Genomic DNA, 19,196 nt, shown 5'->3' on the forward strand with positions numbered 1-19,196 from the left:
TGGTTTTCACTGCAAGGTGGCTGCACAAAAACAAAAAGGCACAGAACCAAGATCTGAAAGGCCCAGAACAACAAAAAGGAAAGATACTGAAAATATCTAGATTTCTTACAAACAGATCATTTAATTCTCATAAATTGTGATCATGAGTGACACAATTAAGGAAGAGGTAAGATTTTCCTGTTAAAGTGATGGGGAGCATTCAAATTAATCTTTTCTCCATTTTGTTCTGTTTATGACTATTAAAGCTTGTCCTCAAAATGGAAAGAATAATTACTAACAAAGTAATTAGGAAAACTAATTAAAATAGGGATGCAATTTTATGGGTCTTAAACTGCAACAAGGGTGAGGTTAGGCTGGCAGGCATTTTTCAGTCAGGTTTCATGATAACACTGAGATTTCCATATTCCATTTCCTAGAGACCACAACATACAAACACTTCAACTTGCTTTGCTTCTTTACACTGACACTCACACTACTTCTTAGGTCACCAATAGCCTTCTGTCTCAGGAGCCAACAGCATTTTAGAAGTACGTTGGCAAGCGTGAGTTTTCTGCCCAGCATCAGGCACGAGACTGGCCAACCAGACTTCCCATCAACCTTGTAAACAGCATTGAAAACAGACTGCCACTCTTACCTGTCTCAATCGATCCTGATTGATAGCATGGCAAAAACTGCTCTCTAACCTCCACGTAAATAAAACAAAATATATGTTTTCTTGCAGCTGTACTTCAGTCAGCCCCCAAGGTGTCTGCACTTTTTGTTGCCAGCAACATCAACAGCACCCACTTGAAAGAAGCGCAGCTTGGATTTACGTACAATGCAAACACCCACACAAGTAACAAGGAAGGAAATCTAAGACACTAGATCTAGAGATTCCAGACAGCAACTGCCTCAGAAGATTGAGATGAAGAAATCATAATTAACAAGCTCAAAATACATAAATACATGAAAACTTTTCATTTGGTATCTGTGTAGCTCTAGCACCGCTGCTGATTCTGATAGAGCAACAAAACAGCACTGCTAACACAGAATCAAAAAGCCAGAAACATGGGTAAAAAGTTGAGCATTACTGTAACTCTGGCTTGCATGGAGACAATGATCCCTGAATATTAATGATTTAAACTCAAAAGATGTCTGACAACACTTCAGAGAAATTTTCCTGCCTTAATATTCTCACTTACAAAATACCCATACTACAGGGGTGGCATAAATTTCAAGTCTGGCAAATGTCTGTAACAAGCAGGTGCTCAGTCTTTATTCAGGTTATCCATTTCCAAGCATCTTCTGCTGCCCAGACCTTAACAAAATGATAATAGCAAAATAGCAAGCAAAACCAATATATAGCAGTTTCACTGCTGCTATCTTCTCTATAGCTCGTTATCATATAAGGGGGAAAAAAAAAAACAACACTTCAATAATTTTTCACAGCAGTATCCTGCTGCTGCAACTAAGATTTTGAAAGGTATGATTAAAGTGAACGTGCACTGCTGAAGTACTGTGTGGTATGAAGACAAGTAATGTTCCCTTTTTGCCTTCCAGAAGCCTAAGCAAGTTAGCATACGTGGGATCGCATGCAGCCAGCATCCAAAAAGCCTGCAGTTCCTTCCCTCTCTCATAGAGACTGTCAACAAAAGCCACTCAAAGTGCTGTTTCCAATTGAAAGCAACAGAAGGAACTCAAATTCTTTCCCCCTTCAGCTCCTGTGTTCTTAATATTCCCTTCCAGTCCTCCCTTTGACTTTCCTTCTCACCTGCTCCTTAGAAGACTTGGTTTAGCTTTCTGCCACAGGTACAACTTGACAACCTCAACCAGAACCTGTGGGACTGTCGGTGAGAGCCAGATGCTTGAGCAGAACTTCTACTGCAGCACAGAGGATTTCACAGCTGTTTTTGCAAGTGATGCTCTTGCAACCATTTCCAAATGCATAACCTATTTATTTACTTTTAAATTAGAACTTACTTCACAGTTTTAAATAGTACTAACATAAGCACTGACAATTTGGAAATTTGTACAGCAAACTTGAACTGATTGGTGACAATTTTTACAGTTACAAGCACTGAGAAATTAGACAAAAGATCTTCACAATGGTTTGCTTAAAAAAAAAAAAAGGAAGTTGTGATGTTAAAAACAACTCTGTAACAGGTTGCAATAACACCACATTTTACTGAAAGCATCATGAAAAACAAACAAAAAAGCACTTAGAGTCCATGAGTACCACCATTCTTGTCCAGTATTTGTTTTACACTAAGATTTCTGTTCAGAAATAGGGTAACATCAATAAAATGTTGATAAATATTCCAAAATTATTACTGTAAGGTTGTTTTCTCAGACCAAATGGCATCAAGTTCAGCAGGACAACGGTACCATGCTGTTAACCATTACAACACAAGTTTCTGAAACAAAGTCATAGGAAATACTAATTTCACATCATGTTTTCTCCATGAGCAGCCACTGCTTGGGGGTGGGGGAGAAACAAATACAAAGAAACGGGCAGAGTTTAGTGTGAGTCAAATTGAACACGGGTCAAGTTCATCTGATGTTGAACAAAGAGAAGAACAGTAAATGACAGCAGGAATACAAGGTAACACCCAACCTATGATTAAAGACAGGAAATCTGCTCTATAACAGAACACCAAACTTGGCCTAATAGAATGACAGTTGGACCTATCTGCTTTATCACATGTTGCTTCTAGCTCAGAATTGTTTGTATGCATAAAATAGCTGGTGTGACAGGTTTATAGCACACAGAATATTTCTACTATAAATAACAAACCACACCCAGAACAAAAATAAACGTGTTACAAAGCACTGACGAAGATTCATAAAATAAAGCTCCACAGGGTCAACAGAATGCCTGCATACGACATGTTCCAATAAAATACCTATTCTGTGAAAAGGTAACATCAAATCATAAGAAATCCTTAGAAATGGGAGATACCACACTATTTTTGCTATTAAAAAATACTAATTGAATATCTGAGATGTAATAAATGGAATGCCTACCTTTTACAATACAAATAACAATGGAAAAGTCTTGCTGATGTAAAAGCCTATGAGAGTCTCTTCATTTCAAGAATGCATTTAGTAAAGTGCTCTGTGAGCATGCCTCCAAAATTATTGCCCCAAGAAATATATCACCTAAAGTATATTTTATGTTACATGCATAAAATTAACCTGAAAGTAGCGCTATAAACTAAATTAGGTGCTTAACTCAAGGATGACTTTAGTTGTAAAGACTGCCAAAACATTAATAAAATGGCTACTGATTTGAATTAATGAAAACACTGCAAAATCCTAAGTATTACAGAATACTCTGGATAGCATGAGCAATAACAGCTCATACAACGTGCACAGGTTTCTCTACCTGAGTCCCAAACTAGTAGAAACCTAGCAAAGGCCAGGCTGCATCATTCATCTCATCTAACCATATAGTAACGCCGTTTTTTCTTCCTTAAATAAAACCACTATGCAAAGAGCATAGTCACGATATGTTTTCTCTTCCTCCTAAGATGCGTTGTATGTAAGTAACGGGTCCATACCTGAGAGTACTGTATGTCAGTGGTGAGAAGTAGTGGTTAACTACTCCGTTCCAAACAACCTATAGATGTCTCTCCAGCACATCCAAGATCTTTGCGGCACTGCTGTATGAGAAGAACCTTGCAATGTACACTACCCCCGATACTTCAAAAGGATAGAGCCATTTATCATGGCCCTAAGAATACACATATTTACAAATCATGTTTTATGATTTGAACATTCTGACATGACACAACTATTTCCCTCATACGTTGTGGATAAAACTTGATTATCGTGGTAATTAAACCATGCATCATTTTGGAATAATACATTCTTAAATTCATTAAAAGTTTTAAGTTCAGTGTATACATTAAAAACAGAATAATTCTGACGTGTGTTTGGAACTGCAGATGAAGTAGACTGTTATCCAGTTACACAAATACCACACAATGAATTTCTGATTGCATCTCTATTTTTTTGCCAACATAAACCTTGCTGTTCCAAGAAAAAATAGTCTTGTGACTAATCGACAACAGTTCCAATGGATTGTTCAAAAACAAAACCAATAATAAGTTAAAATATTTCAAACTCTGCCCATAGATTAAGCAGGGATACATCAAAAACAGCTTTGACAAATAAAAATCAGCATCCAGGCTGCCTGCTTGCACCAATTTATGAGCTCTAGTCTTCTGAGCTGCAAATAGTATATCACTGAAATAATTATTTTTTAAAAATTAACAAATAATGAATTTTAATAATTATTTTTAATGCTCCTATTGCGCTCTACATTGCTGCTATCAACAGTCTGAAGTTTCCCCAATCCTGCAATGCTACAAAGAACAAACTTCAAGACTACAGAAAAACTCAGCTTCTACTAAACCTGTAGACAAGCACTATATTTGCAGCATCCATCCTCGAGTACATTAACCCAGAAAGACTTACAGATTTGCTTCTAACCACTGCTAATACCAGACATCAGACACATTCTGGCCCAAGAAAGGTCAATGCTGGACAGAGGCACAACAGCACCCCCATGAAAGCAAGACAAAAAGAAAGCCTGCACCAGGACTAAAAGAGGAGGAAGTGCTGGGGCAATTCAACTGTGAAGTGCAAGCACTTCACAGGAGCTTGCAACCCACTGGAAGAAGAAAGAGGAAGAGGTGTAAAAAGAGCAAGTGGAGCACAAGTACACATCATTTTTAGAAAGGAGAAAAAGAAATATGGAATTTGTACTTTTTCTTTTCAAAGACGGATGAGATGGATCAGGGAGCAAGAATCTACTTAGCTCCTAAACAAGCTGGAAGAGGTTAGAAAGAAATCAAAGGACTGCCCATAGAGGGAAATGCATGAGCGTCCAGCAAGTGAACAGGCACGGGAGAGCTGGGATGCCAACAGCACTCCCCCAGGTGGAGGAGTCCTCCTATTACGCCTGAAGGAACTGTTCCTGATAACGAGCATGGTTATTACACCCAAAATTATACTGTCCGTGCAAACTATTTTTTCTTCTCCATGGAGGAAACTACTGAAGTTGTGTCTACAAAACACAAGTACATTAAAAAGAAAAAGAAAGCCACATTGTGCTTTTTCCTGTATATGATAAACTTGTGTTTAAAAAATCGTATTGGTCTTATGTTCATACTTACCTACAAGAGAATCATATTTCAACACTTTTAAACTATCGATATGATTTCATAATTTACTTCAACAAGTACAAATAAAGTCCTGCCTGATACCGCTGTTATGGGTAATATCATTGCTTAAGCAAATGAGTATCAGTGGGTACAGGCATCAAGTAGAATCAGTCAGAACCCAGAGCTAATAGAGGTTCTCTCTGCAGCAGTACGTAATTATGTTATTAGTTATCAAGTTAAAGCTAGCAAAAAACTTTCCCTCTTAGCAACCTTTATGTTGTTTTGATTCATGCACCCTAACAGGCATAATTGAAGTCTGCCAGCCTGCAGAAAAGAAACACATTGCTTTGTAAATACTGTCTGAAGAGTGTGGAACTCTTCCCATTTGGCACAAAGGACACTTTTTTTTTTTTTTTTTTTTACACTTGAAGTAAAATTTGCAAGGAAACCATTTACACATCTAAAACTGACCTTCAGCAAGTTTAGCATATTTTTATGTCAGGCTTCTCATAAATTAGATCAGCCTTCCTCACTGGTGACCACATCTGCAGCTTGGTTAGTTAAAAGCTTTTGCAAAACTAAAAAGGAAACAAAAAGGAGGAAATAGGAAGAAGCACAGTTGCAATAAATTATCTTGAATCTTTAGACAACTGCACACCAAATGTCTCAAAATAGTTCAAATAGAAAATGTTGGTTTAGATTTCGCTATTGATTTATTTCTAGCACTAAAGTTACTGGAGGGGAAAGAAAAGAAGAGAAACAATCATAATGGTTCAGATGTTTGTTTAAAATATGCAGGAAGTGATGCTAGCTCTTTGTGGAACAGTATAGAGAAATATCAACAATAAGCACAGACAAAACCATCATCCTCTTCAGTTATGCCTGCAATCCCAGCATTCTTCATTAACCGGGTAACTGCTTTTCTTTAGATGGTCTGGCAGTTTCTTCATTGCCACCTGAAGCATCATCATATCTGCGGGACTGCTATGTACCATTGCTCTTGTAAACATATCTAAATACGCCATTATAGAAAAAATATAATTTAAAGGCCTTTAGTAGCCTGAGCCTGCCATTCATATAATTAAGGCACTCTGCAGCAGAAAATTATCTGCTGGTGAGAACAAGGTGGTGATTTTGAGGAAACAGGAAGGGGGACAAAGAAGCTGAAATCTGAAATTTCTCAGGAGAGATTCTTACGCTGCTTCAGTTCAGAACTTTCTTGTAAATAAGTCTGACTATACTTACTATGGATAAAACAGCACAGAGGCATGTAACTCAAGGCTGTATCATAACTAGCAAGCAACCAAAGAAGCTTTAATGCTAGCATCTTCTACCTGTAGGTGCATGACTGGATAAATGTAATCCCCATTTGACAGGATTTTTTTTTTCCCCATAATAAATAGAAATGTTTCCCACACTACATGGCAACTTAACACATTATTGCCATATATACATTAGGAACAGCATATTAAACTGCTATATCATATAGAAAAGCAACAAACAGTGGTGCTAGGGAAAGCCTTCTACCTGCATAAAGGTTTTGGTGGAAAGGCGGCATGGAGATGAGAAGGTGAGTTAATCACAACCGCAAGAGAGAGAAAAATAGGGTTAATACCAATCTCTGTGCTAAGATCTATCCTGTTCTTTTCTTTATTTCAGTATTGACCTGCTCCTGAGTTGCCCCTTCTCATCAGATATTCACAACTCTTCTCCATTACCAAGGCCTTGCCACAAATTTTTCCCCCTACACATAGCATCTTTACCTTCTCAGAATCAACATTTGCAAAATGTGGAACTGATGAGCACATAGTTTTATAGGAGATTTCTACCTCCCTTCCGCACTTCTGCTTCTTTGCTTTCACACCCTCTAGCTTTCCTCCATTTCCCTACTTCGTCCCTCTCCACTCTCTCACACTATCACTACATCTTACAGTGCTTTCTTCATCCTGATTATCCCTCTTCCTAAGCTGCACCTTCTTCCTCTTTCCCCCTTATAAACACAATACAGGTAATAGAGGGAAATATATATATGGGATAAATATATGGCTATAATCCTATACCCAGTATCTTCCTTTACTTTATTCCTCCTCTTCTCCAGATAACACATCTACCACCTCCTGTGTTCTGGTTTTCTAATTAAACCTGCCCCCGGTTTGTGATATTCTTATCTCCCTCCACAGGTTCTGTTCCTCTCCGAAACTACAGTTCTGTAAATACCTTCCCACTGAAACGCTGTTTGCTGGACATCTGACTGTACAATCTCTTCAAAGTCTAAATTATGATGCATGCAGAAGCAGCATGTAGCAGACAGATTGCATCTCTCTGTAACTTGAAGCCTAAATTTCATCTAGAACAGGATTTTGCCAGGATTATTTGTTTTTCCCCAAAATCAGCTCTCCACTGATACCTAGAACACTACCCAAAGTTCTGGAAGTAATTGCTACTATTATCTAAAACTGACAGCTTTGACAGAAAAACACATAAATGATATCATCTTGACATGGAAATCCCCATAGAGGAAATTAAATATGATCTCTAACCATGAGACTCAAAATGAACACCTCAGAATGGAAAAAAGCTTCTTCTGATAAAATGAATTTAAGAAAGGAGAGGAAGCTAGAAGTATGGAGGAGTTTCCCCTCGTGAAGTGTTTAGCATCTGGGCCTTCCTTATCTTTCTTTGAGGTTTACATTGGTGTTTGCTCACTGACACTTTAACAAGCCCACTTGATCAGCATGAGATACAGACATTTTAAACCAGTGATCTGAGTGCAAAGTGAGGACAGGTATACAACATTGTAATTTTATGCTTAACAACTTTCTCCTGTTTTATTGTTTGTGACTTTAAATGACCCTGTATTATAGTCTGTAGTATAGAAATAACAGATACATTTTTAAAAAGCATAGCTATGAGTACATCACCTCAAGCATTTCGGTTATTCCACTGTCAACATTAACTTAGTTCTTTTACCCAGTAAGATTTTATGCCTGTTTGAGAAAAGACATCAAAGTTAATCTTTTATCATTAACCATCTGTATCAAAGCCTTTGTGACCTGAAGTCTGCTCATCGGACTTCCCAGAACACGTTTTTTCCATCCACCAAAACAAAGTCGATGCTGACAAATTGCAAATGTCAGCAGGGACTTAGCTTTCTTGTCCAGTGCTCACTTGGCTTGGCTTCAGCATCTGAACAGATCGAGTGAACAGCTGGCACAGGTTCTTCCCCAACACAGTAGTTTATTCCAAACAATTCACTTCAACAGCCAATCACCATTCATTTCATGAAATATTACAACTATAGAAATGGACCTCTTTGTTAGTGTCCCATAAGCTTCCTTAGAAATACGGGGGCAGACAACTCCCACATATCTTCATTTCTGTACATGAAGGAAGCAGTCTGAAGATCCTTTTATCTATTTTAGTGCCCTTTTTCTCTTATTCAGGCTATAAATAGAACACACTGCTATCTCCTTTTAGGTTCTTGATTTCTCCTCTTAATTCTGAAGATGTTTTTTGTGTGTGTGCATGCGTTTAAAAACAAACAAACAAAAAAAAACCACCTTGCCAGTTCTCTATTCTTAGTGTATTAGCCCAGCCCACCTCTGCCACACAGCTTGGATCACTGATATCACACCACCACACTTACCAGCTCCAGGCCTTTATAGTCCCAGCGAGCCACTGCATCACTGTCTCACCAGCTTTAGCTCATACCTACAATATTCTTTCTATATGAGCTTCCTTATATAATTTTCCAGCACAGCTGAAGACTTGACAAAATACTAACATTAATTTTATTTTTAAACTGACTCCAAAATTTAGAATTAATCAACAGCTCAGAAGATGTTGTTTTTTGTTTGTTTGTTTTTCCTGATTTCTTGATGAAGCATTGGTGAGGAAACTATTTTCTCAGTAACACCGAGGATTTCATCCCTATAGCTTTGTGGTGCAATGAAAGAAATAAATGGGGAAAATAAGAAGTTCACAGTAAGCAATAGTGGAGGCTCTATTCAAAATATGAAGTAGAGTACAAAAGTCAGTATCAGATATTGTGAAAAATATTTTTAGTTTTAATGTTTATGGTACTATGACCACCGCTGATCATTCAACTTATTGATGTCATTTACCCTTTCAACAAAGCATTTAAGTAACATCTTTTCTACTTAAATCCTTTGTTGAAGAAACTCTGAGACAACACATTTATACAATCTCCTTAATACAAACTCACTCTCCATCTGTACTTCTGCAAAATTCAGATATAGAAGTTTTCAACAACTCTATAAATATCTATATTACAGCAAAAAAAAAAAGTGTAAATCACCTCAGTCTTGCTAATTTACTTTTAGATATGAAAGCACACCAACTTTACTCCATTTTTTAAAATCACACTGTATGTTAAACTGATTATGCTAAATTGTCTCCCTAGCCAATAGGAAGTCAGCCAATCACCTGAACAAAAGTTGTGTGTTTTTGTTTGTTTGTTTTTATACACACAAGGCCTTTTAGGAAATTACAAAATTAAAGTTTCCATTCCATATTTGTTTTGCTGTGATTTGAGCACTCACAGATCATGTTTTAACTACAAAGTCATACTGCAACAGGATAAAGCAGGAGGGAATATTAAAACAACACCAAACTTACCCCTCTGAAATTCCAGCCCTTAGTAGAAGGAAACAAGGAAAAATTGTTCTGTTGCTGTTGTTTCGGCCTGCAAGATGAAACAAGGAAAATCATTTACCATTACAAAATCATTTATCATTACATTTTCAGCCATCATTATTTTCTACATCAACAACAGAGTGACAACAGAAGAGAGAAAAGAGAAACACAGATTTCAAGTACTAAGACACCTTAGATTTCCTTGGCTGTAATTCTGACAGGTTTTTCTCTTCAGTTTAGAAAAACATTTCAATTTAGATTGAGTGCTAAGGGACATGGCAGCCTCAAAAGCCTTCAGAGATGGACTGGCTTGATGTCTGGCAGTAACTTCTCATTACTCCTACTGATTTTCAGCCAGAAGAGATGACCCTGACCTGAACAGTGTGGGTCTGTGAAGCTGCAGTTGTGCCATGCGCTGCGCAGTGGTGCAGTGTGACAGCTGGGCTGGGCAGCTCACCAAGGAGCTCTCAGCCCGAATGCTGACACTACGCAAGGCACCAACGTAAAGCAAGCTAACCATACCTTTATGCTGACACCTGGAGAAGCTGACTACAGTTTATACTCGTTCCAAAACCTTCTTCTTACCCTGTAATTATCACTGTACAATTATTTCTGAAAGGTAACCATAATGTTATCCGCTTCGCTCTTAATGAGTGCTTTTCATTCATTAAGATCTTGAAGTAAGATCTTAAATTGCTTTGCAAAGGTAGGCAAACATTGCTGAGATTTGACACATGAAGTCAGATCAAAGCTTGACTGACCTGCTGAAGTTGACCAAACCAACAAATAATTTTGTGGCGGGACCTAAGTGTTGTGCACACTGCAACTCAAGCCATGCAATTACAGAGATTACAGGAACATAAAAACTTGGTTAAAAACCAGCAAATTAAATAGCTGCCTGTCAAACCTCCTCTTCATCCAACAATAACAGAACAGATGTTTTTGCAGTTAAAGCACTAGTCTAGCATGAAGGATTTGGGAGTAGCTCCTGCTGTGTAGAATTCCTGAGGGACTTCAGCACACTGTGTCCCAGTTTCTCTTGTGTAGTCAGGATAGCAATAATTATCTGTCTTAGTCTTCTGTCTTCCCTATTTGGTGTAAAATATGTTGCACATGGACATTTTCATATTATGTACATTGAAAGATGTCATAGAGCTAAGATCACAATAGCCATTTTTACATGTTAACATAACACAAATAATAAAATATCATGACAACTAGTTGTTGTTACAACTCAAACCTTGGTGTTAATATTTTCAGTTTTTCATTCTAGTAGCCAGCCAACCATAAAGGATATCAATATTTCAAGCACTGTGATGAAGTCATTAAAAACCACAAAGAGCATACAGCACAGATTTTATAGACTATCCATGAAGAAGTTCTCATACAACAGTTTTCCGAGTTCAGATATTGAGAAATTGAATGTCTAACACAAGATCCTCAGTGGAACTGTAACTGCATTATGAAAAAAAAAAACGTGATCAACAATTTACACAGATTTCCATTATCCTAACACTGTTTTACATCCTTTTTGTTCAGTGGCATGCACAAATGATCTCCAACAAGAACCAGAGTCAGGTTCTCCAAGATGCTTTGTGTGCTTTCTATAGAGTTGTGCTCCTTAGTAATTTTTCAAGAAATGTCACACTTAAACTTATATTTCTGCATTTTCTTTGATATTTTAACACTATTCATGCATATATTTTCCCAGTTTATTAAGACCACCAGCACTAGTTGTATTTTAATTAAGCTGAATATAGGGGAAACAAAGATATTTCAACTTGAATAAGTATGAGAGGATTGACGATAGCTTACAAAACAGGGAAAAAACAAGGTAAATGAAAGTTTCATAACAAATTATTGCTCTCCACAATCTTTTAACAGGAGCCAGGGACTATGCTAAGTAATAAATTAGCCAATTTATTACTACATATTGTAAACTGAAGGCCATCCCTTAAAAGAAGTCTGATGACTAACAATTTATCTGTAACCTTCCCATTCAGTGAAAGCATCCCAGATCTCACGGCAACAGTCACTAAGTCTTCACAGAGAAGATACTTAATATTACATCTACAATTTGCCTGTTTTCATCATGTTTGTCCTCCTTGCTTGTCTTATCAGTTAGGGACCTTACTTTATTTTGGTGAGAACAAACCTCTTTATTATTCAGAATGGTATGCTAATTCCTTTCTTTTTAATAGTATCACTATTAAAGAGCCCTAAATGCAGGAAAACCAAGACAGTTTTAACAAAAGGAGTGCTTAATTAACGAGCTAGTAAAACTTATCAAAGTCACTATACGCCTTTCCAATACTTACTGGGCTGATACCTATGGGATGTAACCAAATTCTCTGCAAATTCTTTTTTCACCTAATGCGTGCAGCTCTCATCTAGTGAACAGAAATTAGGCTTAAGAATTATACTCATTTACCACCATAAAGGCTATGTTAAACCATTTCTTCAAAAACTTTCACATGATATATATCTAACCTGCTACTTCCCTATTTTCTATTCTATCCAAAACTCATTCAGAAAAGAGATGCCCATAAATCACACAAAGAAGTCACTTTCAATGAAACAGAAAGCAACAAAATCAGTTTGGGGAGAACCTTTAATAAAGCTTTGTATCGTTACTAAGATTAACAGAAGAGAGCCTTTCAAAATGCAGGATGGCAGTTTGAAATAATTGCTCTCTTGGGCCCATACAATGGACCAGGAAAACTTCACCAGAGGCATTCAAATTCTAAGATGTGGGAACAACAGTAAATACATCAACTCCAATTTCCCATCACAAACAACCATTTCGTATAGCCCACCTCAAGCTTATCAAGACCTTAAAACTACAAAAGCACTGTCCTCTTATCTTACCGAAAGACTGTTCTAGAAATCTTACTATTATCATACCTAGAAACCATCTAGACTAAGTGTATTCATGTGCCATGGCCAGCACTACAAACCAGCATTTTTCAGCTGAACGCGCCCCTAAACCAGAGCAAGGTAAAATGCAAACTCTGATTCTCAACTACACCTCAACAAAACATAGTTGTAGTAAAAACATGACCTCATTTGCAGTTCTCAGTTTGGTCCTTCACTATCTTCAAGCTATTTTATTCTCTGTCTTCCCAACAGTCTATAAATATTGGTGAGAATCATACTGGAAAATAATTAGAGTACTGCAGGTTTTGGCAAAGACATTTAAAATTACTGTCTTACATTTTTTCTACAGGGCACTGCTACAAAGAATATTCTGTTTACTGGATAAATCTTCCCTGATTTGCAACAGAATGAAAGCTAATTAAGAAACAGTCTGACTGCATTATCAAAACGTTATTGAAATAGTATTTGATATTTTAAATACAAAAACATAAAGCTAACAGAATAGCCATTAAATCTTATGCTTTGATAATAGGGATACTGCATCAATAGGTGTATTAAAGCCCCTTGCTTTGGAAATAAAACAATTTACTGACCAGACCAATAATTAAAATAATCACTGGCATAAGTAGGTAGCAGAGACAACAAATTTAAAATATTCACGCAAAGATGGAAAGAGGAGACAAATTAATGGGCATAAGCAGTGATGAACACATCTGATCCTGAGAGACTCAGATGTCTAAAACAAACAACACTCAGACACTCTAGTAAGGATTTTTGAGATGTCAAGAACAAGACAGGGATGCTTCTTATAACTACATGGAATGTGACTGACACTCTTGAATATACACTCATGAACTTATGGTTTAGTGTAGGACTTGTTAGTGTTAGGACAGAGGTTGTACTAGATGATCTTGGAGGTCTCTTCCAACCTAGACGATTCTGTGATTCTGTGAATATACAATATATGCTCAGAGACTAGATGATGGCTGGGACAAAAGGAATTACATGCCAGGTGACAGAAAGAGAAAAGTTGCTTCCTGGAATTACTTATAACAGTAATCTCAAGGCTGCCATTTATAATACCCAATCTTTCTTACAGATGGATATGCCTTTTCATTTAACTAAAAGTTACCAAAACCTTTTCTCCCTAGTACTGGAGTTTTAAGAATGAAAGACTGGAACACTGAATTGAAAATAAAGATGCATTTCCACCAGGACAGAAGGAAATGTTATTTGGCTTAAAGTATGTTCAGTATGTTTATATTGTCCCATCTGCTGCTTTCATTCAGGAAAAAAAAAAAAAATTCACAGTAAACCAGCATCATCATAACTGCTTGTCCGGAAACAAAACATTGATCTTTCTTAAAAAGGTTTTGCAAAAAATGTCCACTATGTTTTATATTTACTGAGCTCAGTAACTATATACCTAGTGTGTTCCAATACTGCCTTGGAACTTAGACCAAAGCTTGAATTCTTTGCTTCTTGCCTATCGCCAGTAGCAGTAACATTTACAGGGCAGATTAGGAAAACTGTAGAGTTTCAACAAAAATTGAACACGACCCACAACTATTCTTTCTGCATAAAACTCTGGACAGAACCCAGCCATGTCCCCCAAAATTTGTTGACAAAGGGTAAAAAAACAAAAATAACTACAAAAACTAGAAGTCATAAAATAAGACCTTTGTCCTTAAAACATGTGGGATTTTCTGTTTAGGTTCACACACACACACTACAAACAGACATAATAAAAATATCTGTTGGACAAAGATACCCTTACTGAAATTTTTAGATAGACACCAAATCAACATGCCTCCCAGAATAAATCAGTGCATTTTTTGTGCAATCTGTGCTGCGCTGTAGGTAACTGACAATAAGTAGAATATAAAGGAATCTAAAAACCAAAACATCCATCGACTGTTGTAAAGTTTTTATAACATTTCCAAGAGGAAAAGACTTATCTATGTTGAGGCACAATGAGATAAATGAAGGATTTACATTACTTTATGTTAAGCTCATGTAACTTGCATCTTCAGCTGGTCCTTCAGCAGTCTCTCTGCACACACAGCACTATCAATTTTTTTTAGATATGAATATCCAAGCTATGTGCTTAAAATACTCAACTGCTGCATCTATTTGGAAAAAAAAAAAAGTGTATTTCAGAAATCTACATGAATACTCAAATTAAAAAATGGAAAGCTCAAACCACTTAGAGACGAAGTAAAAATTCTTTTCAAACTGCAAAAATAAAAGGTTGTTACTACAGCTGTGAATATTTTAGCAAGATACAGTTAAATAACAAATAGTGCTTACTGCTCAGAACTATTCTTTGTAATATCAGCTCAACCTCCCAAAAGTGTACAATAATACACTGTTAATAAAAACATATTTATTTTAACATACTAGGGTATATTTCTGCTAATGAATTGCAAAATATTCCAAAACAGTTTACCTGGTGAAGCCAAAGATTTACAAGAGCTCTTTTAGCTTTGAACAATGGTTTTGAACAATACTGATTCTCTTGGATGTTTTAAGTTACAGATAACAATAAGTTTGAGTACCTTTGGCACTGATTTTAAAAGCAGAGAAAAAATGTGTTTTAATAAAAACACTGACTCCTTCACCTGAAACGTTGAATGTCATTCCTTTTCTATACAAAGCCTGCGCACTTTAGCACCAAAAGGAGAACGTGTAAAACTTCGTCTATTTTCCAAGGGGGAGAAGTTGACTTTGAGTAGAATTTGACTGAGAAGTTTTAAGTTCTTATGAAGATTTTACTTGCTACACTTCTGAAAGGCAAAGTATCTCAAAATGATTGTGTTTATGCTTAATTTACCAAAGTTTGATTCTGCAGACATGAGCTCTTTAAGAGCTACTCTACATAGAGTCCACAGCCAGATAACTGGAAAAAAATATCCACTTAGGTAAACAAGATCAGACAGTTACTACCTGCAGAGAAACGTAAGATATCCACCAAGAAAAAAAGCAGATGAAGGATTTTTAGTTGGTGTGCTAACTTCCTGAATACTGACTATCTTCTACTGTCCTATCATCATGAATTGAGTGTCATAAACAGTATAAAAGAAAAACAGCCCTTGTGAATCTGGGTGTATGCAGACAAAAGCCTGCACCACTGAAGCAGGTACAAATACCAGTGAGTTGTTCCAAAGAAAGCATGGGAAAAGAGTAGGTGTGGGACATGTTTGTTTATACAGTGAACCGATTCACAGCACTGCAAAATATCCCATCACTACTAAAACCCAAAGGAGCTACATAACATATCTTTCCATTTCTGCATTTGATTTATTTTCTTTAAAGATTAATACTAATTTTATGAAACAGAAAAAAAAAAAAACAAACCTCTGAAGATCAAGTAAAGTTCTAAATTTTGATAAAAAAAAGTCCTAGTGATGTACTATTTCAGCTTCTAGGGAAACACAGGCTTGGAGCTAAGCTGTAAACATATGTTATTTCTTCATTTTTAACTACTGCAGGTTAATGTAATGAATTGCATTTGAGATATACCACTATAAATGCATCCCCTTGACATATATGAACCGTATTCACAGCTGAAATAGCCCTGGCTACCAGCCAACAGAAGGACACAGTGTTAGTGGTTTTTTTTTTTTTCTGTTTGACAAGGTATAGCTGAATTAATGCCAGGGACAACGAGAAGGGCATCCTGTATTATAAGAAAATATCACCATTTCATTAATATTGTAAAACATAAGAAAGATTATTCACTGGCTGGCTTTGCATGTGGATGCTCAAATTATTCCTACAGTATTTCAATCATACCACGAAGAAGACCATCAATAACATGTTTGTTAATTTTCACTCATTACACCACCCCACTGTAACACAGATATACACTGAATTCTTTACAAAGAGAACAACTCATTAGAAAGAAATGTTTGTTCATCTCCACCCAGCTGTACAGATAAGATCCTCCGGTCCATGGGAAGAAAAACCTCCAGTGGCAGCATCTGAACAGTCCCCATCGTGAGAATGCCAGAAGAATCAAGCCTCCAGGCAAAAACTCACAACAACGTTCATGTTCAAGGAAACAGAAAAAGCTTATTCCATTTTGTTTTCAAAACAGAAAGTTCTCATCGAGAACCTAATGTTGGGAAATCCACTTAATTTAGCAAGATTGGACATTTGTTCATAAGTTAGAAGCAAAAGCAGTCAGCGAGAGAAAGCAGACAAGGGATTTCGAGCTTTGTGATATCCAACCAAACAGCATTTTCCCTGTCAAGCTATACAGAAGCTACTAACATCCTCAAAATAATCATTCAAGTGCCATCACATCACGTTCTTGACAACAAAAATGAGTGGAAAGCCTTTTTTGTTTGGAGTCATATAGTCTAGCTCTCTTTCTGAAGGTAAACATGAATTCCTGTGAAGCTGTGGTTCACTAACAGACAGCTTGAAGGGTCAGAAGGACTGAATAGAGAGGGCAATGCTATTTAAAACAAACAACATTTGGGCGCAAGTCAATCCAGTACAAGATTTTAAAACTCCCATACTACTGTTTCCTTATGCCCTCATTTGCACTTTTATCTTTTTCTGAATTGTAGCTTATATTTCAAGTAAAAATGACCCCCAAAAATTTGATTTCTATCAAAAAGGTCAGATGAAGTTGTTATGTTGTTAAGCCTATAGTCAACTTAGAGCTTCCTTTGTACTGAACAGTGAAAAGCACACCTGCATACCTTTTAAAGATTGCTGCATACCTTTTAAAGAGTGCTGCATGATATTCTTCACACCTGCTTCTCAAGGATGTGGCATTAAGCCAATCAGTCAAGGAAGGAAGACTCCTTTTATTAAATGCAATCCATTATCAAGGGTTCATAGAATCATGGAATATCTGGAGTTGGAAGGGACCCATAAGGATCATCAAGTCCAACTCCTGGTACCGTACAGGTCTACCCAAAATTTTAGACCATGTGACTCAGTGCACAGTCCAATCTCTTCTTAAATTCAGACAGGCTTGGTGCAGTGACTACTTCCCTGGGGAGCCTGTTCCAGTGTGCAACCACCCTTTCGGTGAAGAACCTCTTCCTGATGTCCAGCCTAAACTTCCCCTGCCTCAGCTTGACACCTTTCCCATGGGTCCTATCACTGGTGATTACAGAGAATAGGTCAGCGCCTGCCCCTCCACTCCCCCTCGTGAGGAAACTGTAGACTGTGATGAGGTCTCCCCTCAGCCTCCTCTTCTCCAGGCTGAACAGGCCAAGTGACCTCAGCCGCTCCTCATACGTCTTCCCCTCTAGGCCCTTCACCATCTTCGTCGCCCTCCTCTGGACACTCTCCAACAGTTTAATGTCCTTTTTATACTGTGGTGCCCAGAACTGCACACAGTACTCGAGGTGAGGCCGCACCAGCGCAGAGTAGAGCAGGGCAATCACTTCCCTCGACCGACTAGCAATGCTGTGCTTGATGCACCCCAGGATACGGTTGGCCCTCCTGGCTGCCAGGGCACACTGCTGGCTCATATTCAACTTGCTGTCAACCACAACCCCCAGATCCCTCTCTGCGGGGCTGCTGTCCAGCGTCTCGTCGCCCAGTCTGTACGTATAGCCAGGGTTGCCCCGTCCCAGGTGCAGGATCCGGCACTTGCTTTTGTTAAACTTCATGTGGTTGGTGATCGCCCAGCTCTCCAATCTGTCCAGATCTCTCTGCAAGGTCTTTCCACCCTCATCCGAGTCCACAACTCCTCCAAGTTTGGTGTCGTCGGCAAATTTGCTGAAAACACCTTCTAGTCCTACATCCAAATCATTTATAAAAACATTGAAGAGGACTGGCCCTAAAATGGAGCCTTGAGGGACCCCACTAGTGATCATCCGCCAGCCTCATGTGGCCCCATTTACCACAACCCTTTGAGCCCTGCCCATCAGCCAATTGCTCACCCATCGTATGATGGTTTTGTTTAGCTGTATGCTGGACATTTTGTCCAGTAGGATCCTATGGGAAACCGTGTCAAAAGCTTTGCTGAAGTCCAAAAAAATCACATCAGCTGGTTTCCCTTGATCGACTAGATGGGTGATCTTATCATAAAAGGAAATCAAATTTGTTAGGCAGGACCTACCCCTCATGAACCCATGTTGGCTGGGACCAATGACTGCATTGTCCCCCAGGTGCGCCTCAGTAACTTCAAGGATCATCCTCTCCATAATTTTACCGGGCACTGACGTAAGACTGACAGGCCTGTAATTGCTAGGGTCTTCTTGCCCTTTTTGAAAATTGGCACAACGTTTGCCAGCTTCCAGTCCAATGGGACCTCTCCAGATTCCCAAGATCGTTGAAAAATAATTGAGAGAGGTCCTGTGATGATGTCAGCCAGCTCTTTAAGCACCCTGGGATGAATCCCATCCGGACCCATGGACTTGTATGGATCCAGGTGGAGCAGCAAATCCCAAACATGTTCAGAGTCGGTTGGGAGTTCGTCATTCCCACCTTCATGGTCCTCCAGCTCAGGGCACCCTGGGTCCTGAAGCCCATCATCAGTGTTGAAGA

General features: G+C 38.0%; 1 protein-coding gene across 7 annotated transcripts in view; it reads right to left on the minus strand.

The window, feature by feature from the left end:
• The window catches only part of ARHGEF3 (Rho guanine nucleotide exchange factor 3), a 126,234-nt gene that overhangs the window by 74,080 nt on the left and 32,958 nt on the right, over positions 1-19,196 (minus strand). For 6 of the 7 annotated variants that reach the window (XM_080605644.1, XM_080605642.1, XM_080605646.1 and 3 more), the window contains one exon: positions 9,786-9,852. In XM_080605644.1, the coding sequence (XP_080461770.1) occupies positions 9,786-9,852 (67 nt within the window). Of the gene's footprint in view, positions 1-8,068; positions 8,135-9,785; positions 9,853-12,121; positions 12,194-14,680; positions 14,729-19,196 lie in introns of those variants that run through there. The other variant, XM_080605651.1, reaches the window with a different exon arrangement.

This window comes from Anser brachyrhynchus (assembly GCF_964034855.1).
Source record: "Anser brachyrhynchus genome assembly, chromosome: 10".
NCBI lineage: Eukaryota > Metazoa > Chordata > Aves > Anseriformes > Anatidae > Anser > Anser brachyrhynchus.